The 22949-nt window shown below is 32.2% G+C and overlaps 1 protein-coding gene across 4 annotated transcripts in view; it reads left to right on the top strand.

Moving 5' to 3' along the window:
* Window positions 1-20014, top strand: part of LOC142327109 (uncharacterized) — a 79701-nt gene extending 59687 nt beyond the window's left edge. For all 4 annotated transcript variants that reach the window (XM_075369972.1, XM_075369971.1, XM_075369969.1 and 1 more), the window contains exons 14-16: window positions 9492-9546; window positions 16610-16692; window positions 18978-20014. In XM_075369972.1, the coding sequence (XP_075226087.1) occupies window positions 9492-9546; window positions 16610-16692; window positions 18978-19091 (252 nt within the window). In that variant the 3' untranslated portion in view covers window positions 19092-20014. The remainder of the gene's footprint in view (window positions 1-9491; window positions 9547-16609; window positions 16693-18977) is intronic.
* The last annotated feature ends 2935 nt before the right edge of the window (window positions 20015-22949 follow it).

The following is a 22949-nucleotide window of genomic DNA, read 5'->3' as shown; positions in this document are numbered from 1 at the left end:
GATTGCTGGTTGAAGTGCCGACTATGCTTATCACTGAAATTGTTCAGAAAGAAATCCAGGTATGAAACCAAGAAATGATTTTCTAGGAACATGTTACACCCTGTATGTTTGTGTGACTAAATAATTAATCCACAAAGTCATGGTACTTAGGGATTTATGATTTTATAAAAAGTTTTGCTCAACACTTTTAAATGACCTCTCCTTGCTGACTTATTAACTTCGCTTAACAGTTCTTTGAATTATCCATCTCTAATCAAAGTTCTTATTTGGGAAACCCACAAAAATTACTTCCATGTTTTTATTGTCAGTTTTGTGAGAAAATCTTTCTCTCAAATAATGAAATGACAGCACCATTTTTATCTAACACCTTAACAAAGTTTTTGAAAAGCCCTTATTTTATATGGAGTAAAGGTAGAAGAATCATTTTAGAATTAAATAGTGGGAGGAGGGATGTACAACATTTTTCTCTCCATAAAGTCATTGCGCTTTAGCCATTCCTTCCTGATATAATGTCTTGACCCTGTTGTCTCTCTTGCATAAAAAGCTACAAAAATTAGTGTAGCCAAGCTGCAAACCCAGTAATAACAGTATAACTTTTAAATTGCAACATATATTTCAATGGTACTTCTACTGAATTGTTTCTAATAGGATATTCATATTATCATATATTTCTTTCATGTCATTTACAAAGCAAAATGGCACAGAAGGAAATTAGTTGCTTATTGTGAAAAAGAACAGCCTTTAAACTAGTTTTCAATGAATCGATGAACAGTCTCCATTATGTAGAGTTATGTTCATGATGAAGTGCATCCATGAGAGTACAAATATTATTACAGTATACTAAACTATTTTCTTTAGAATATAAATCGTTTAACTGTTCGTGATTATGGAATAAACATCCTTTAATAAAGTCAGTATAGAGAAGATTCCAGCCTTTCAGCCTAGATCCCAAAAGCTGTGCTTGTTTCTTCTACAAATTCAAATTCTGAACAAGATGTTTAGTTCATCTTGAGTTATCAAGTTCATGGGAAGAGGATTCTGTTTCAAAAGTAGGATTATGGTTGTGTGGCCAATTCTTCATTGCATAATACTGTGCTTAAGATGCTAGATGCTGTACATCATGCTTTCCTTCAGCTTGCTACAGGTGCCTTTAGATCAAACACTGTTGTAAGCATCCTTGTGCACTGCAGTGCACCGTCAGTTTGGGATAGATGGGACCAGGTATTAGCATCTTATTTTACCTGCCTTAAGGGACAGCCAAATCACCCGGCTTTTGCTGCAGTTCTTGGAAATACTTACTTTTGCAGACATGAGACCGCCCATGTTCAATGTTCTACTGCACCTGTAAGGTATTTGTACCTGATGTTTATTGCACCTTATGAATGTTACCACACCTTCTATTTTTCCTATTTATCTGTGAACAATCAGTCTTATAAATTTTTTGTTTGATCTCACTAACTACAGTAAAGAATCGACACCACCTATTTTCTTTCAGCATTTTTTTTGCCATATTCTCTCAAGACAAACTTGGATGCAATGGTATACACAGATTGGTCGAAACAGAACAATACCATTGGGTGCACATTTATTGTTAATGACCAAACCTGTATGTTTGGTTTACTTGGTATTACGAGTGTGTTTACTTCTGAACTGTACGCTATAAATAAGGGTCTGAATATCACCATAATCCTAAGTACCATCGTATCCTTATTTGTAGCAACTTGTGTAGTGCTCTCCGAGCCTTAGAAAATTTTTATATCAGGTATCCTATTTTCACCGAAATCTACAATCCAACTGCCGAGTTGAACCATTGCAACACACAAGTGAGTTTCTGCTGGATCCCTAGCCATGTGGGAATTTCAGGTAATGAATGTGCAGATTCTGCTGCTAAAGACACGTAGTTTGCCATTCTTCACTTCCCGTGTTACTGCATCAGATTTAATTAACTGTGTGAAACTAACTCTTCGTGCAAAGTGGCAAGATGACTGGATGGCTACAGTTGATAATAAACTCCAGCACATTAAAGGTTCTGTGGTGCCATGGGACTCCTCAGGCAGGAAGATTCGTTGTGAGGAAGTGATCCTCTGCTGATTATGGATAGGACATACAACAGGTACTCACAGGTATCTGATGTCAGCAGTAAATGCACCAGAATGCATGCAATGCAACTGCCACTTGACTGTGTGCCACATTCTTGTGGAATGCATACGTTATGCGGCCTTGCACGTCATAAATTTAAATTGACTAGGAATTTTCATCAAATCCTGGGCAATAATAAAGTTTTGAACCAAATGATTTTATTTCTCCAAGCTAATATTTTACATACTTTTTAATACAGTTTCTCAATTTTTTTTTAGTTTTCGTTTTTGTTCTTGTGTTTTAACATTTAGTTTAAGTTTCTTGTTTTGTCCTTATTTTTAATATTTTAGTTTGTTTTGATTTTGTTTTTAATTTCTACTTTAAGTTTTCATTATGTTGTATTAATTTTTTTATTCTATTGTTTTTGATTTTATATTTCATGTCTTATTTTCTGGCCATTTTTTTTTAAATTTTTAATTGTGAATTTTTTAAATTTACTGTTTAAAACACATACATCATGTTCGGGCGATCATAAAGCCAAAGCGTTTTTTGCCCAGAAAAAACTAAAAAAAAAACTAGCAAACGTCCTTGACAGAAAAAAAAACACTTACATTCTCATTTTTATTTTTTTAAATTATTTAACTAAATCACAAAACAGAATAAAACCACAGTATGAGCATACACAGAGATTGTTTAAACAGTACTGGTGTATTAGTACCGGCTTGGAAGACTGCTCTGTGCTGAGATGTCAAAACCTACTGTGTAAATGAATCATTATGTGTTTACAGCTATTGCCAACATAATGCTGTTTGTACCCACTGATGTTAGAAATCAATTAACGTATTCTTTTATGTATGTACATTATCCCTAAAAAAATACCTAGAATTTTGTAAAGCAACACTTCTAAAATGTTATCTCAAAAACTGTGGGTGACGAAAAAAATTCTGATTGAATTTTTGATTTTATAATAAAAAGTTATATTAAGAATACAATAAAACTTTCATGCGACAAAAACTGTTGATTAGTATAATAGTATTAGCACATTCATCAGGTCAGAACCAGAGGAATGTATTTCCAAAAATGCAATTTTTGGAAATATGTTCATGTTTGCAATGCAAATCAGTGTAATTCTTCAAGCACTGGTCTGTTAACTAACATAAATAATTTTTAAAAAATATATATTTTTACTTTTAAATGTTAAAAACTATTTTTTTAATTATTTTTTTTGGAGTTGATCTTTCTATTAGCAAGATTGAAATTGATAAGAGATAAAGAAAGATAAAGCTTTATCATTATCTTCATCCCCAAGGCAACTGGTCCTCCTGTTAAGCAAAACTCAGTCATCTTGAAGTGTCGTGGCAGCAGTCTCTGCCCACCCTAGCTAGCTTCCATCTGGAGCTTTCCCATTGGGGTCTCTCCAACTTCACTAGGACACACTGACCTTCCTCTTCCGGATAGCCGATATGCCCTTCTGCCAAGGATCTACCCATCCCGTCCCTACTCTAACAGTTCCAGATGTGTGTTTCGCACATCCTTCACTTTGCGACCCATTCATATCTTGAGGGTTCTTCATGCCATCATTGCAGAGTTCCGACCCCCTCACTCTTGAATGTGGGCAGACCCGAACACCCTAGGCAAAAAGACTACTTCCCTGGGCCTGCACTTTGCCACGCTTCGACCCTTTTTTTTAAATTACACATACACATATACACATACATGAGTGTACATACATTTTTAAATACACATACATGAGTGTACCTCCTCCTACTTCTCCTATAAAACAAAACAATAAAATAAAAACTAAATGAATAAATAAATAAAAATCCCCTTGATCGTGGCATCGTCAAGCATCACATGGCTGTTACTTCCTTACAGCAAGCATTCCTCATCAAGTCCGGTTTCTAGTGTTGTAGAGCCGCCTCCCCGAGTCTGTTCTCCTGTTCCTTCATGCCCAGGCCGCCTCCCCGAGTCTGTTCTCCTGTTCCTTCATGCCCAGAATTCTGCTGATCATTTTCTCCACGGCATTACATTCCCTCCTATCTAGAAGCATGTACCCTACGATGTTACTTGGAATGAGCCATGCCAGTCCTATGTACCCTGACGTGATCCCACTGAGCACAGTTAAAAAACGTGTTTTCTGATGTGTCTACATGCTTACAATATGCACACGCTGTGGAGGCTCTTCTTCCGAACCGATGTAGGTAACCCATGAAGTTCCCATGGCCAGAGAGGAAATGGATGAGATAGTAACCCAACTCCCCATGCCCTCTCCAAATCCAATCCTGGGGATTAGTTTCTTCATCCAGGGGCCCTTAGTGGTGGTATTCCACCTGGTCTGCCACTTCTTCAGTAGAATTCCCCATGTCTCAGCCTTGGTCATCCCTTCGTACCTTTTTGCTAGCTGTGTTACCCTCAGACTAATAGAGGAGACCCTGGCAATGACCTCTACTGCATTGCCTGAAATCGTATGATGCGCAGAGGCCACCTTGATTGCTGCCCTCCTCTGGAGTGAGGAGAGCAGCCTCTTATTCCTCGCCCTTTCCAGTGCCCTCGCCCATACTGGCACCGCATATAGCAGAACCAAGGTGGCCACTGATTGGATGAGCCGTCTCTTCCCGGCCTGGTCCCTGCTTGTTGCTCATTAATCCTGTAAGAACATCAAGGGTCCTTCCTGCTTTGCCAGCCGTCTCCTTAAGATGATGAGTACTGGTTTGTCCAACCACATGCTGAGGTACTTAACATTCCTTGATGTGTGGACTCTTGTATCCTTGACCATTATTTCCAACTCTCTGATTCATCTGCGGCCAACCATCGCCACCATAGTTGTTTTCTGGGAAGCCAGACTCAGTCCTCGCTCCTCCAGCCAGTCACTTACTATGTTGACCACCTCATTTGCTTCAACCTCTTCCTGTCTGTCCGGCTACCAGGAGTGCCAGATCGTCAGCGCAGGCGACCGTCTGGGATCACAACTTTCCTACCATGCTTAACAAGCAGATGGATCTATACTCTGCCTCAAGGTGTTGTGCTCCATGTTTGGGTAAGAGCACCAGCCTGGCCTCCTTCCATTGCTGTGGGAACCTGCATTCTCCCAAGGCATTGTGAATCGCATCCAGGACCATCCATGGGTGTCTTTCCACCATACTCTTTACCAAGACACCTGGACTTTGTTTGGTCCTGAACACTTGGTGATGTTGATGCGTGAGGCCGCCCACTGGATCTCCTCTATGGTGAAGCGGCTCTGATGTGCACATGGAATTTCCATCCATTCAGATTCATGCAAGGGGAAAAGCCTCCGTACCATCCATTCAGATTCATGCAAGGGGGAAATCCTCCGTACCACCCCTAATGTCTAGCTCCTGGACAATGGAGGAAGGCGCCTATCAAATCTTTTAGTGACAATTTGATAGGCCCTATCCATATCGAGTTTTCCCAGTAGCCTCTTCTAGGCCTCTTTCTTCGCTTGCTTAATGGCCAAACTCAATCTCCTTCTTGTCATGTGATGCTACTCACATGTCAGCTCGTTCACATGATCGGGGTCCCTTCTTCTCATGTGCTGCAATATTCACTCAGCTGATTGCGCCACCGTCCTTAAAGTAGAGATTCCGTTGTTCCACCAGTACACTCTTCGCCGGGCCAGTCTGTCATGGGGAGGCATTTCCCTTTGGCAGACCTCAGCCACCACCTTCATTAACTCATCTGGGCCTCTATCTTGCCTCTGTCCCAACTCATCAGCAATGAAATCCATGGCCCTGCAAACCTGTGCATCAGTCAGGTACCATAGTTTGTTTGGACATTCTGTCACCAGTTAATCACCCAAAACAGTGAAAACCTCTGTCCTGTGGTCACTACCCAGCTCATCTTTAAACAGAGTCCACTCTGATACATGTGGAACAGCTCGGATCAGAGATTGCAGTTATGTCCACCACAGACCCTTGCCCTCTTCCTGAAAAGTTGGGGCCTCCCATTCAACACCGTTAACCCGACTGATCCTAGCAGCTCTGCCAGTTGATAACCTCTTCTTGAAGATCTCAAGCCTCCCAACTAAATGTATTCTGTGTTAAAGTCTCTAGTGAGAATGACTGGTTTCCTACTCCATGTATTTATCCACTCCAGACCTCCAAGGAACACTTTGAACCTTTCGTGTGCATAGTTTGGAGAGACGTATCTGCAGATCACCAAGTATTCTGTTACCTCCACAGCCATGAAGCCATCACTTGTTTCAATGCCATATATCGTGCACTTGTCTGATACATCTCTGATGGCTGTGTCTCCATTTCTATCAATGATGTATCAAAGGAACTTAAGTACCAATATGTTTCTTTGATTCTGAATAATTAAATCCTGTGATATTTGTTATCTCATAAAAGTAATACTTATAAAGTATACAGGAATTAATTTCCCTCTGATTGAATTAGAGTTATTTGTCGGCTCGGAGAAACCAGAGGAATGTTACCCCCAGTCTGCATATTTTACAGGAGAGCTAAAAGAAAGAATGCTAATACATTTTTTATGCTTTTTTTTAGTTGCATGATTGTCATGGTCATAAGAAATATTTATTCTAAATATAAACAAGTATTTCTATGAAGAATTAATATAAATAATAAAAATATCTTTTAATTTTGTGGGGTAAGTGCTTTTAAAAAAAACATGGAGGTTCATCTGTTTGTCTTGAACAAGACATTTTCCGATACTTATTGAGGGTAAATTGAAATGTAATAATGTGTAACTATGTTCTAGCATGCTGTGCTAACACAGAACATTTCAAAACCTATCGCTGTTTCTTTGAGCCAGGCATTCAAAAATTGAATCGAATTTAGTGCCTGCAATGGTTAAGAAGTGCACAGAAAATGTAAATATATAACAGTTTTAGGATCTGTGCACTATGGTATGAATGGCTTCAAAAACCCGTCAATATAAAGTTCTGCAGATGAAACAGTAGGATCTTGTTGAGTAAAGTCTGTTGGCTAAAGGTCTTAAATCCTTCAATTCTATAATAAACTTTGGTATTTAACCAAAGTAATACCAAATAATGATAATTTTACACACTTTGTATTCGAAGGTGTTCAAGAATATCAGATTCAGTTTTCCAGTCTGTTTGAAAATTTTTGTATCAAGCTTTTTATTCCTTAAGATTAAATTATTTATAAGTATCATTTATTTATTTTTCTATTTTTTTACTATTATATTATAGTATTGTTAATTAAGTTTTTCATTCATGTAAATATTAACTTATTCTTGTCAAAAATTAGCAATATTTTTTAATGGATATTCTATAATTTATTTTGTTGTAGCTTGTATTTTAGGTTTTTAATTAAGTAATTTTAAAAGTAAAAAAAAATTCTTAAAATATGACATGTAGTAAACATTTTTTTCTCAGAATTTGAGTATCTCCACATTTGAGTTCCCATTGAAAAAAATGAGAATCTTTTATAATTGATTTTAATGCTTAATTGAAAAAGTATTGTTTTATGCTTAGAACAAGGTTTTTGTGAGTATAGAGATCTAGATTAAAAAAATTATAAAATGTGTAGTGTGTTCTTTTTTTATACTTTCTGTAAAATAAGAAAAGGGGAGTTGTTTTTCTGGTTCTGAGTTGATGAATTAATCTTAATGATTTTAGTAAATTTTTGTACATTTTTATTGTAAAAAGATTTATTCTTAGCTTGTTTTGCTTTAATAACAAAATAAGTTTTTTTGTTGTTGTTTAGTTTCTCTTTTTTTTGAAGTTAAGTGCTCCATACTGTAATGCAGTGTTATGCATCATGTTTGAGTAATCCTTTTTTGCCTTCTCATTTGGTAATTCAGTTTTATTTTTATCTCCCTTAATATGCTTGCTCATCCTCTTCCTGATTAATCTCATATCTACTGGTTATAACTTCAGTAATTTTTTCATCTTTCATATCATTTTATAAGGCAATCACTGTAAATCCATGTGTTTATATCATCCTTATCTAGCGGAATCATTTAGAAAATTCACTTATCCAATTTCTTTGCTCCTGGAATTTTTCCCTTTTGTCTACACCATTATTGCAGTTGTCTCGTAGCATTTCTTTCCACCAGTTGTGATTTTTATGGTTTAGGATTCATCCCGTATACAGCAGTTATATTATATTTATTAAGTTTTTACTTTTTAAACATTAATAATTTAATTTGGTAAAATCAATATACACCAATCGAATTTTGTTTTTAATATTAATGACAATCATGCTGCATTTTATTATATGGGATCGGTTATTGGGTTGGTCAATTAACCTGGAGAATTGGTTAGGGAGTCTGTTAGAAGTGAAATAAATATATAATTACAACTCAAACAATATAATTACAATTATATTATTGTATAATAAAATAATTATAATTAATATAATAATTAAAATATAATTACAATTCTATTTATTAATATATGCAATTCAAGTTATGTGCTCTTGATGTGAGTCAAGCTAATATTGTACTGCCTAGAATATAAGCAGCCTTCAGAAAACATATTAAATTATAATTATGCAGTCAACCTCTTTAAATTAAATAACCAATCACTTAAGTTTTTGAAACTGATCTTTCATAATGTAATATTCTATAACACAAGTAGGTAACATGTGCAACACACATAAAGCCATTTTCTGCACTGTGTAAACTGTTTTGCAAAATTCTTCTGTGGTTACATTCTTATAAATTCCAGTACATTCTTATAAATTCTTGTAATATTTACTGGACTAAGAGATCTAGTAAATATTACGCTCTTTATTTAACATTTAAAGCAGTATTTTAATGTCAGTATACCAGTTAACTAAAGCAGAGGTTTAGTTTATGACAGTAAACTAAAGCAAAGGTTTCCAGTTAACTTCCAAAAGTTATGGAAATGTATGCCATCTGTTGATAAGATTTAAATAATGTTAACACGTTTTATAACTAATGAGGTTTGAATGATCTGCCAAACAAAATCCTATATAATGTAATATCTATTGGAAATTATCAATAACAATTGCCGATATTTCCTAGGTTTTGATAACTTCAGAAATTCTGAGGCTAGCAAAATCATTCTTGTCATCCGTATCTCTTGAACATATTGTGCTTTAATTTACAGTTTCAATATTTATGTTTTTTACATTCAAAATTGTTTTCACATGGTTGCACATGTAATTAGTATTTTTAACTTTAAATGATTCTAAAAAAAACCTGCTTATGTTTAGTCAGTTATGGTAATGGCCTTTATTAGATGAGTTAACTTTCATTTGCATTAAGGCACACAAGTTGCTTGTTTTAGTGATGTTAATAAGAGGTTCAGTCCAGCCAGTTTTTTTAGTTCAGTCCATATTAAATTAATATTCTGTGAGGCCACTGTTAAGTAGTTATATGTGTAAAGTATTTTCTTAATAGCATTTTAAGGTGTTTATATATCAGATCTTTTGTGTTTTCAGCTTTCTGGACAGAAACAGCAAATCAAGCTTACATTGAAAGGAAGTGCTAATTCAGGTAAGTTCAACTTTGAGTCCTAGTTATTTGTCACATGCATGGTCCTAGTATCCTCGGGATTTTTTAGGTATTGCAAAAAATTACTTTTGAATCTTATGTTCTTTGTGGATGGATGACATATACATCAATAGAATTATCATAAAATACAGTTTAATGCATTATGTGAAATATTTAATCATGAAAATAGAGTTAGATCTTAATACCTAAAAATAAAAAAATGTGACTATGTAGCTGATTATATCATTGAGAATTCAAAATGTGTGTAATTACTGTCTGCTATTTTCCTTTTACTATTATTACTTTTACTTTTATTGTCCAGTAGCCTTAGGCTGTTTGTCTATGCGAGTATTGAAATTATCATTGGACTGTTTGAACTTGAGATATCCTCAAAGTCTAGATTGCTATCAACATCATCATCATCATCAATTTCATTATCGTAACCAGAATAAAAAATTAGAATTGTTCATATATTTACAAGGCATATTCATAAAGTAAGGGCCGTGGCGTGGGTCATTAAAAAACATTAACTTGTGAGAAAAGGTTTTTACTTACAGTATTAGTTTATTACATATGTACTTCACTTTTCCACATAATCACCAATCATTTCTAAGCATTTTTCCTAATGCTACACCAGTTTCTTTAACCCCTCTGCATAGAAGTTCACCGCCTGGGAATTGAACCAGTTGACAATGGCAGTCTGGAGTTCCTCGTTGTTTTAAAATCGTTTTCCACCAAGCCACTTTTTCAATTGCAAGAAGAGGAAGTAGTTGCTAGGTGCAAGGTTGGGACTATATGGAGGGTGGTCAAAAAGTTCCCAATGAAAATCTTGAATCTTCTTCTTGGTTAAGGCAGTGATGTGAGGATGCGCGTTTTTGTGAAGGAGGATTACGCTGGGCGACAGTTTCCCACGTCAATTCTGGATCGCATGTCTAAGTTTGGTGAGCATTTTGCAGTACATGTTAGCTGTAATTAATTGTTGATCCACGTTCCATGAAATCAACTGAAACAATGTCCTTTTTTAGCCTTTGGTAGCAACATTTTTCGATGTGAGTATGGAGATTGCTTAAACTTTTTCAGTTTTGGGGAACTTGAATGGCGCCATTGCACTGACTGTTGTTTCGATTCTGCATTGGTGTAGGATATCCATGTCTCATCACCCATAACAATGTGGGAAAACAAATCATTTCCATCTTGTCAATAGCGGTCCAAAAACACTTGTCCACTGCACATTCTTTGCTCTTTGTGTTGGTTGGTGAGGATTTTGGTACCCACCTTGCACACAATTTGTGATACCTGAGCTTTTTGACAATTGTGTAGGTAGAGGTACTTCCAGCATGCGGAAATTCATCAGCCAGAGCACTAATTGTCAATTGTTGATTGACAATGAGTGCTCTGCCACTCCACTCTTCGTCATACACATTTGTGTGGCCATTTTTAAAGTCTTGACACTATTTTCTAACCTTTCCTGCCTGCAGTCGTTACTGTAGATCTGTACACTAGGCACAACTCCCGATGAATTCAGCAGCTGAAGATCCTTTTGCACACAAAAATCATATCACAGCGCGCAATTCACAACTGGCAGGAGAAACGTTTGTTGTGGACATTGCAATCTGGATTCACCGACAGGCAAACGACTACTGAATCAAAACAATTGTGTGGTGGCTTTGTAAATAGCCGATAGATGTCCCTGCATGAGTGAAACTGTGTTCAGACCCGCTAATATTTAAATAAAAACCAATGGTCCTTATATTATGAATATGCCTTGTACACTCAGATTATTGTTTGGTTTATAGAAAAAAAAAGGTAAATTAGAACATTTGCAGAATCATTGTTTTTGGCTTTATTTGTGTTTGATCATGTACCCTATTTTAGACAAAAAATATAATAAAAAAATCTGATGTGGACACCACATGACTTTCTTGTACGTCTGTTAAATTACATATACACATTTTTGTTGCAGTTCATTTAAAATTATTTCATTTGAAAGTGAGATATGGTTCTCCAATTCTTTAATAAAAGTGGATAGTTACACAATTGCTAAAATATTAGTTTTTATTAACATCAAATATTTATACAATTATTAATTCAACAAACTTATTTGGAGTATTAGATGTAAGTCCCTTGACTAATCTTTAAATAAATTGTTTACCAAATAATCCAAAAATAAAAACTGATTATTCTACACTGTAAAAAAATTAAAAAAAATTTTCAACACACTTCAAATTGAATACAGTTAAAAAATGTATTTTATTTTTCTGTCAAATAATTAAAATGATTTTTTAAAAAATAAATATACAATTTTTATAAGAATTTGCTAAGAAAATCCAAAAATAATTCAATTATAAATTATAATTTTCAATTAACATTAAGTAATCAGATGTTTCACCAAATCAATTATTTTAATTTTATTTTACTTCTAATTTTATTTCACTAATAATTAAAAAAAAAAATTTTTTTGTATTATAATTTATTTAATTTCCTTTTTACAATCGCAGGTTAATAATTATTAAATCAATATATTTAAATTTAAAAAAAAAGTGAAAAAAAAATTAAAAAAAGTTAAAAAAAAAAACAAAAGGCGATGGTCTGATTGAACCAATGAGCCTTCCCTTTAAGATACAAATATTTTAATTTTAATTTTGATTGCAATTAAAAAGGGAGATGCACAACTGTATGTTACAACATTGCTAAATCCAAAATTTCAACATCCTACAGCTAATCATTTTTGAGTTACGCGAGATACATATGCATATACATACATACGTACAGATGTCATGCAAAACTAGTCAGAATGGATTTAGGGATGGGTGAAATGGATATTTCCGTTGAAATATGAAAACCGAAATGTTTTGTGATCATAATACTTCTTTATTTCATGCAATAAAGTAAAAAACAGTTAAAAAAGAAAAGAAAAAAAGAGATGAAAACTGAAGACTGAAATTTTTCACGATCACAATACTTCCTTTACTTCGTACAGGGGAATAAAAATCAAATTAGGCATGCATTTTTTTTTTGTAATAAATTTAGAACATTTGAATTTAACATCACCTGATAATGAAAATGTTTGTGTATCAAAGATACATTTTATAGGCTTATTGTAAAAACCACTTCTTATTAATGGACTAATATTATTTTTCCTTTGTGTGCTTTTCTTAAAAATATTGTTTTTGCAGATAAGTTCCAGTTGTTTAATAAATTATTAAACAGTTTATCTATTAGTTATTAATATATAATTTGAAAATGACTTTCTAAACTGTGTCGGTGATTGTTTACTCTCTTTAAGTTTTACAACATTTGGTATTCCACATTTAAATTTTTGTGCCCCATAAACAAATTTCTTATCATCATTGGATTCTAAAAGAAACAAATACTTGTGTTAGGTCTTTAGTAACAGAAAAGTACAGTGTAGAATTGCCTGTAAATAGAAAATTGAGTGTTTACTGAGCTAATAACTAAATTATGTAATTAATTAACATTTTTATATAATTATAAATTTTTGGCCTATTATCCCTAGTTCACTACTAATTATATCACCTTTTCAGCATTCTGCAACAGTCCATAAATTGTGTCCATAAATTGTAGACCTAAAAGCAAATTAAGTTAGTAAATATTCATATATTCTATATTTTAGTTAGGTAAAGATAAACAGTATTAAGTTTCAATAATTGCCGGCCTCCATGTTGCGAGTGGTAGCATCTTGGCCTCTCATCCAGAGGTCCTGGGCTTGAATCCCAATCAGGCATGGCATTTTTACACACTACAAAAATTATCATCCATTTCATCCTCTTAAGTAATACCTATCGGTTAGATTTTTTTACCTAATGGTAAAAAAAAGTATCAAATGTTAAATAAAAATTTGAGTATAAGAAAGGACTATAATAACTTTCTGTTTATCCAAAAAAATTAGCTCGTCTTTCATGTTATATTCCATATTATTACTTTGTAAGGCCAGCTTAATAAAAAGAAGTACTTTATTTTTTTTTAATTGAACAGATGTTTGAAGCAATTTGAAGCTGAATAAAAACCTTGGAAAATAACATCAAGGTGCTAATAGCCAAACAGCATTGTTTAAAATTATAAAAATTATAATCTGTATAAAGCCTTCATTTATAAAAGAAAGGAGTCAGTAATATTCATCTTAATTTTTTAAGAAGAGATTTTACTTACGTACTTCTTATTGTTTACTGATGATGTTAAGTTATTTATTTAATAAAACCATAACTTATACTATAGATCATGGAGTATTAGATGGTAGTGTCTTCTTTTGATTTTCATGCAATATAAGTTCTCTTGACTGAATCTTTTCTATGACATTTTAATCACAAAATATAAAATTTTTGAGAAATATAAACTTCTAATAACAAAAAGTTTAAAAATCATAATAAAAGAATATACACGTGGAAAAAGCCAGGTGATACTGAAAGGTATCAGATAGATTATATCATGGTTAAGCAAAGATTTTGAAATCAACTCGTCGACTGCAAAACTTACCCTGGAGCAGACATTGATAGGGACCGTAATTTAGTGATAATGAAATCTAGATTAGGGTTTAAAAACCTGAAGAAAAGGTGTCAAATGAATTGATGGAATTTAGAGAAGCTTGAGGAAGAGGAGGTAAAAAAGATTTTTGAGGAGGACATCGTAAGAGGTCTGAGTAAAAAAGATAAGGTAGAAAATATAGAAGAAAAATGGGAGAATGTTAAAAAGGAAATTATTAAATCAGCAGAAGCGAACTTAGGCGGAACAAAGAAACTGGTAGAAAACCTTGGATTTCAGATAATATATTGCAGCTGAAAGTAGAAAATATAAGAATGCAAGTGATGAAGAAAATAAAAGGAACTATCGACAATTAAGAAATACTATAAACAGGAAGTGCAAACTAGCCAAAGAAGAGTGGTATCAAAGAAAAGTGTTGAGAAGTTGAAAGAGAAATGAACATTGGTAAAACAGATAGAGCATACAGGAAAGTTAAGGAAAATTTTGGGGTACATAAATTAAAATCTAATAATATGTTAAATGGTTCACTGATTTATAATACGAAAGGCAAGTCGATGGGTGGGTGGAATATAGTGAACAGTTATATGGAGGAAATGAATTTGAAGAAGAGGAAGTTGAAGAGGATGAAAGAGGAGAAACAATACTGAGATCTGAATTTAAGAGAGCATTAAATGATTTGAGTGACAGAAAGGCTCCTGGAATAAACAAAATACCTGTAGAATTACTGTGCAGTGCAGGTGAGGAAGTGATTGATAGATTATACAAATTGGTGTGTAATATTTATGAAAAAGGGTAAGTTCAGTCAGACTTCAAAAAGAGCGTTATAGTTAAGAAAGCAGAAGCAGATAAATGTGAAGAATACAGAACAATTAGGCTAACTAGCTATGCATCAAAAATCTTAACTAGAATTCTGTACAGAAGAATTGAGAGGAGAGTGGAGGTTAGGAAAAGACCAATTTGGTTTCAGGAAAAGTATAGGGACAAGGGAAGCAATTTTAAGGCTCAGATTAATAGTAGAAGGAAGATTAAAGAAAAATAAACCAACATACTTGGCATTTATAGACCTAGAAAAGGCATTCGATATCGTAGACTGGAGTAAAATGTTCAGCATTTTAAGAAAATTTGGGTTCAAATACAGAGGTAGAAGAACGATTGCTAACATTTACAGGAACCAAACAGCAACAGTAATAGACCTAAGAAAGAAGCCATAAGAAAGGGAGTCTGACAAGGATGTTCCCTATCCCCGTTACTTTTTAATCTTTACATAGAACTAGCACTTAAGGATGTTAAAGAAAAATTTAGATATGGAGTAACAGTACAAGGTGAAAAGATAAAGCTGCTATGATTTGCTGATGATATAGTAATTCTAGCTAAAAAGAGTAAAAAGGATTTAGAAGGAACAATGAACGTCATGCATGAAGTCCTACGCAAGAACTACTGCCTGAAAATAAACAAGAACAAAGTGAAAGTAATGAAATGTAGTAAAAATATCGAAGATGGATCACTAAATGTAAAAATAGGAAGAGAAAAGATTATGGAGGTAGAAGAATTTTGTTATTTGGGAAGTAGAATTACTAAAGATGGATGAAGCAGGAGTGATATAAAGTGCCAAATAGCACAGGCAAAACGAGCCTTCAGTAAGAAATATAATTTGTTTACATCAAAGATTAATTTAAACGATCATGAAAAGATTTTTGAAAGTATATGTTTGGAGCATAGCTTTATATGGAAGTAAAACTTGGATGATCTGAGTACCTGAGAAGAAAAGAATAGAAGCTTTTGAAATGTGGTGCTGTAGGAGAATGTTAAAAATCAGATGGGTGGATAAAGTGACAAGTGAACAGGTGTTGTGGAAAATCTATGAAGAAAGAAGCATTTGGAAAAATATAGTTAAAAGAAGAGACAGATTTATTGGCCACGTATTAAGGCATCCTGGAATAGTCAGTCGCTTTAATATTGGAGGGACAGTTAGAAGGAAAAATTTATGCAGGCAGGCAACGTTTGGAATCTGTAAAACAAATTGTTAGGGATGTAGGATTTAGGGGGTAACCGAAATGAAACGACTAGCATTAGGTAGGGAATCTTGGAGAGCTGCATCAATCCAGTCAAATGACTGAAGACAAAAAAAACACAAAATCATGATTTTATGAACCAATTTCCGTTGATCATTATGAATTATTGGCAGGAAAAGGCAATTATATTGTTAAAATTATAAAAAGGTTCTTTAGCAATATAAAAATTTTAACTACTTGAAATAAATGTAATTTGATGATAATAAATTGAAATTGAAGCTTATTATTCTGTTTTCATTTTTTTGGGTAAAACATTGAAAGTTCTCAAACATGAAAATATATGTTTTTTATCTTACAAAACTCAAAACCGTGAAAATCCTAAATTGGCACTTCTTTAATCAATCGCACAGATTGTAGATCTGTATATTAGATTAAATAATCTTTGTAGATTTTAGTCTGGATATTTATATACATAGTAGTTGATTATTTCTTTTTGCTGTGGTGTTAATATGTTAGTTGAATTTAATTATCTGAGAAAACTATTGATATTACAGAACGACCACAGCCGTCAGTAGTTGTTGGGAAAAAACGTCCTTTGGAATCTCCACCTTTTCCAGAAGATGGTTCACCACCAAAGGTAAATAATCATGTCTCATTGATGGTTCAACTTTTTATGTTTAATTTTTTAATAAAATAAGGAATAAGAACTTTATGTTTTATCATTGTTGTATTATGGCATATTTTAAAATCATCATAACTAAGCTTAATTTGTTTTTTTTTTTGAATTGAAATACAGAGAGTAAATCATTAATTTTATTTTCTCTCAATTGGTGAGCTCATTTTTCTAAATAGAAAGAAAAGAGACAAGAAAAATTATTATTATTATTATTATTTATTTAACGTTAGAATGAGGGTTCTCATTGTATTTTTCTAATGGTATTTTTTTTTGTTGTATGTGAATGATATTTTTTCATTCATTTTATTTATTCCATGCATGTTTGGGATTGATAAATATGATTGATTATCCTAAAACAGTTAATTTTAAAAGCATGCTTCTAATGTTGGTTTTTTATAAATAAATAGTAAAAAAATATTTTCAGTTTGTTACTAGTGGCCAGATATTAATAAATGCATAATGTTTTAATGCTATGATAAAATAGACAGTTTTTTAAATTTATTCTCAAAATTTTGTACTTTTTATTGATACAGAGATATGTATTTGTCAGTGAGGAACTGGAGATTGAGACAAGAGCTCCAAAAAATACATTTCTTGTAGTTATTGTAAGTAAGAAGCATAGCTTTAATTTACTGGTGCACATGTGTGCGCGCTTGAACGTATACCAAAAGTTATAATAAATTGTGATGAAACATTTCAGTGCAAGATTTACTTAACCCTTCAGTTTTTTTATGTCGTTATTAACATCATGTTGAATACAGCCGGGTCTGTATTTTGCCATTATATTAATGCACATGACAATAAAATCAGTAGATAACCATATAGTGCATGTTATCTACTGATTTTATTCTTAAATAAATGAACTTTTAGTAAATACAGTATTCGGTTACAAGGATTGATGAATATTTTCATATATTTTTTCCTGTGTGACCGACTTTCTTCATGAAAGAAATTTTTCTTCATGAAAGTTTAGAAATAATTGTGTGTGATATGAAATATGTTTGTTTAATAAGTTTAGTGAATAACTATTCTGTATTTCTAATGAAATACATGTGTAACCGATTCCATGTTTTATATGTGCAACTCATTACATTTCATTAATATGAAAAAGAACTCACCCTTCAGTGGACCAACTTTCATTTAGGTTAACTCCCATTCTCATGGGAGTTAACCTAAACAATTATCTTGTAACAGTCTCAGGTCGACCATTTCTGAGATGTGTGGTTAATTGAAACCCAACCACCAAAGAACACCAGTATCCATGACCTAGTATTTAAATCCGTATAAAAGTAACTAACTGCCTTTACTGGGATTTGAATGTTGGAACTCTCGACTTTGAGATCAGCTGATTTGTGAAGATGCTGACCCATGTTGCGTTTGGGTTACGTTCAGTAACCCGGTGGGTTTAGCCACCCTCATCTAGATTGACTCAAAGACACTATAGAGGAAATTCCTCCATCAGATAAAAAAGCAAGGCCTCAGAAAATATTTGTTACAAAAATTGGAAAAAAGAATGACAACTATTACTGGTGCCCAGAATGTGAAGCAGGAATATGTATAGAGATAGTCGCTTCAAGATTTATCACACACAATCTAATTTTTAAAGTAAATTATACTTCAATATATGATTTTGCATGCTCAGAAAATGTATATTTCTGATAATTGTACTTTTAAAGATGCTTCCGGAAAGTTAAAATAAAAAATATTGTTTAATAATTGTAAAATATTACTCTAAAGGTATTAGGTACTAAATAGCCAGTTTAGAAGAGAATAATTCACACAGGATATAAACGCGCTGAAGGGTTAAAGAAACTTTTTGGTTCCGTTTTTATTGTTTAATTAAGAAAAAAACAGATTTTTCAAGTTGTAATTTTTTTAAATCCGTTTTGTATTATGACTTCATAAGAGTGCGCGCGCGCGCGCACACACACACACACACACACACACACACACACACACACACAACAATTTTAAGCAAAGCACTGGCATGGTTATAGACTACATAAGAATATATTTCGGTTATTGGTTCCATTATACAGGATCCCAAGGATTGCTGTTTTATTATTTATGCCACGAAAATAGTTGTACATATATTAACTACTAATATCTATCCAACATTTCAGATATCTTTTACAAAATGTAATTGACTTGAAGTACATGGTGTGTTTGGCTCAGATGCTTGATTTTCTGTGACTGTTAGTTAATAAAATTAATTTATGTCTTCTAATTAATTTTCATGTGTATAGGTGGCTCCAAAATCTACCCCAAAGAAGACTGCTCCATCCAGGAGAGAAGAATTACTTAAACAGTTAAAAGCTGTTGAAGACGCAATAGCTCGCAAACGATCAAAAATTATGTAATTGATTTAAAATTAAATTGGTGATATTTTATTGTATGTATTATATTTATATAAAAAGTGAAAAAAATCATTATTATTATTATTATTATTATAATTATTATTATTATTATTACATCTTCTTTTACATGATATATATATATATATCTTTTGTAATTATATTTTATAAAAAAACAAAACACAAAAAAAAGAAAATAGGAAAAGTGCATTCCACTTAATGAAGTAAAGTAATTGCAGTATATTTATATGAAGATAAAATATATTTTTTGCCTTTTGATATATAGTTTTTATGTGGTTAATTATCAATTAAATTGGATTGATATAAGTAAATGACGTAGCCTCTAAGGAAAGCAGACTAGTTATTTTTAAACTGTTGCTATCATTATAAACTTTTTATTTGAGTATTGCTGTTATCTTCATTCTTTAAAAGTTGTATTCATGTATGTTCAAGTAGACAGTAATTGGTATTTTTTAAAAAGAGAAAGTGCTAAATTATTACTTATTGTGTATATTTCCATTCAACCAAACATTTGTGTAAGAATTATTTACCTATGAAAATTACATCAATAAAACTCAGTAAAATGTTGACTATATGTTGAAAAAAAGTGTATAAAATGATTTGGATATTAGTGTTATAAAATATTCATTAGAGATTATGATTAATGTTGCATTACTGAATTTTTTGTTTCTTCAAATTAAATCGGCTGACAAAATAATTTAGGTTATATAACTGCTTTACTGAACATTAAATTTTAAAGGTGAAAATTATAATTGCTATAGAGATTTTTTTTGTTTTTGTTCTGTGTTCAGTGATTATTTGTTAATTTGTTGTATATATACGGTATATTAAAGTACTAGTTTGACAGATCCCTTATTATAAGCGTATATGTGAAATTTTGAATAAAAAAGTTAGTTAAGATTAAAAAATTGTTTTTAATATTGCTGATATGTTCCTGTCTTTTTTTCAGATGGATTACGGTATTTTTTGTTTAAATTTATTAAAAATTTCTGAAATAAAAGTAGGGTTTGATTGATAATTATATAACATTTAGTTTTTAGGTATATTGATCAGAATATGACTTTTTTGTGATATCTTTTTGTTATTAAAAAATTTTAACTATCTAGTGATTTATGTCTGTTCACATATGATAAAAACATTACCTGTTGTTGTTTATGAGTTAATGTTAACTCTAATTACTATTTATGTTCTTTTCTGGTAAACTGTTTATCCCCTCCATCTTTACCAAAAAATAGTTTATTTGGTATTTATTCACTCAGGATATATCTCATCACAAAAATAATAATGCCCGTGTAGTTTTTGACAATTTATGTAGGAAATCTTTTTTGAATTTTTAAAGGTAATTCCAACACCCTTTTTGCTGATTGAACTTGATTACTAGCTGTTTAGTATTATTAGTTTTTCTTGACTAGTTTATGCCCACTTGATTCCCTGTAATTGCATTATTATTAAATTAGTGAATGAATGATAACAGCACTTCTGTAATAACTTATAGTATAATTTAATTTTGTGATGATTAAATCTTTGAACTCCTGTCTCATATTGTTTTAGTTTAGAAACTCAGTTTTATTAATTGCTCTTAGAATGAACTGGAAAGAGGAACAAGCTGTTTGAAGTAAATATTGCTATAGGCAGATTTTTCTAAAAAAAACATGATTTATTCTCTGTTCACCATATAACATATTTAATTTATAAGTATATCCTGAATTTATACTTTGATGATATCGTAAATATGTTATATAACATATTCTCATTTCTTCTCAATGTTTGTTTATAGATTGTTTTAGTTTGTTTCTTATATTTGTTTATAAAACAATACCAACACCTTGTACTTTACTTAATGAAAATCTGATTTGATTTACAATTGTTATACAATTCCAGCTGTATAACTGTTGGAAGTAAACAACAACATGAAATACAGAAGCCTGTTGTAGCCAAATCATAACTACACTAAGCTGTTAATGATTGTTTACAAGTACGTTTGGTACTTACTACATTTAGTACTCGCTTTTTATTTTATTGTGGCAAAATTTCAGGATATTTCTGATAATGAAGTTTGGGAATATTTAACAAATAATGAGCTGATTTTTAATTATAGACGGCGAGTGTGTGGAAAGTTCAAGATGACCTTGTAATTGAAGAGAATTGCATTATTAAGATTGTGGAACCAAATCTTACTATTGCTATAAGAAATCTCTGTGAGGAATATATCATTTTGTTTCACAATGTTTTCAATTTGATAATTACATTTTTAAAGCATTAAATTTCAAATTTAATAAGTTATGTAATCTTTTTCAAACTCACCACCACCAGTACCCTTAACATTCTAAAAATGTACTATTATCATTAATATCAGCAGGTTGTGTGTGCAGCATAATACAGTCTCCACCATAGGATGTCAGATTATACACACATATGCTTTCTCACACACAGATTGTTTAAAACAGTAAGCAATATTTTGCTTGCTGTGTAATTTCTGTACAGTTCATAGCGTATACAGGTACACTGCACAGCAAAAGCACGGCACTGTTTTTGCGGTAACTTGTACATGGTCATATTGTCCCTACCATGCTAAAGTAACAAATTTGAAAAACTCAAATTTTCAGGAGAACTAAAAAAACAGTTTCAATGTTAAATTCTATATAGGAATGTATTTCGTTAAAGTGAAAAGGTTTAAACTAGCCATCTTAAAGGAGATACGCATTGGATAATTTACAAGATGCAGGATGTTCAGATTAGTCACAAACTGACAAATATGAAAATGCGATTTTTCATATTCGTTACTTTAGAATGGTGGTGACGACATGGAGTAGGATAATTGGGTCTTAGTGGGGCTGACAAGGCAAGTAGATGCTACAAACAGGCAGTGGGGAAAACCACCAATATGATTGATAATGGATATAGTCAAAGGTTATTAACAATAAATAAACCATGAATACTGATCAGCAATAAGTCAAATTTTTGTTTTATTAGTTTTTAGTTCCTATAGGTAAGTAATTAGGATGTGTTTTTTTTCTAGTGTACTGTTTAGTGTAGTGTGAAGCCATAGAAGGAAAAGGGATGCTTATTGTTGACTGTTTTTTGTTTATTTAACGATAAAGCTTACCCTATTCTTAAAATTAAATTACCTTACATGCTTTAACCATTTTTCATGAAAACATCTGTTCATGAGATATTAAAGAATTGCTTTCATTTCATGGGGTGTAAGCATCGGTTATTGTATAAGTTCAGTCTGTAACCCAAAGAAATTTAAATTTGCTGTGTATTTTCAGTCAGATAGATGATACAATTTTTTAGATAGTGAGTTTCAGTGATAAGCTAGTTTCTGTAATTCATGTGAACATATTCCCTAAAAAATGAGCGTTTGGTGTGTTCATGGGTACAAGTAATTTGGTCATTTTTATTTAAGTTGCATTTACATTATATGTAATTAATTTTTATCTCACATTTTTGAGAGGTGTTAGAAAATAAATTTCCCATCTCTAGTACTTATTTAATTTTATAGATATTTTTACTTAATCTGAAAGATACATAGTTAACACTATTTAAGATAGTTAATTACCATGTTAATTGTATACTTTTTAGTTGCAAAGTCTATTAATAAAAACCATGTTTGTAAAGTGGTTAATTATTGATGTAGCCATTTTTACACTTTAGATTTGACATCACCAGACTGTATTTGAAGTTATAGTGATTTTTTCCTGATAAAAACAAATAAATTCCTCAAAGTAACAAAATGTAACTGTATACTGGATGGTATCCCAGACTTAGAGCTTTGTAAAAGATACTTTTACATTATGGGTGATCATGCATTGTCATGCAATAGAATACCACTTCAACACC

The sequence above is a fragment of the Lycorma delicatula genome, chromosome 6 (genome assembly GCF_047948215.1).
Source record: "Lycorma delicatula isolate Av1 chromosome 6, ASM4794821v1, whole genome shotgun sequence".
In the NCBI taxonomy this organism is placed as follows: domain Eukaryota; kingdom Metazoa; phylum Arthropoda; class Insecta; order Hemiptera; family Fulgoridae; genus Lycorma; species Lycorma delicatula.
This window is presented reverse-complemented; position numbering and strand designations above follow the sequence as displayed.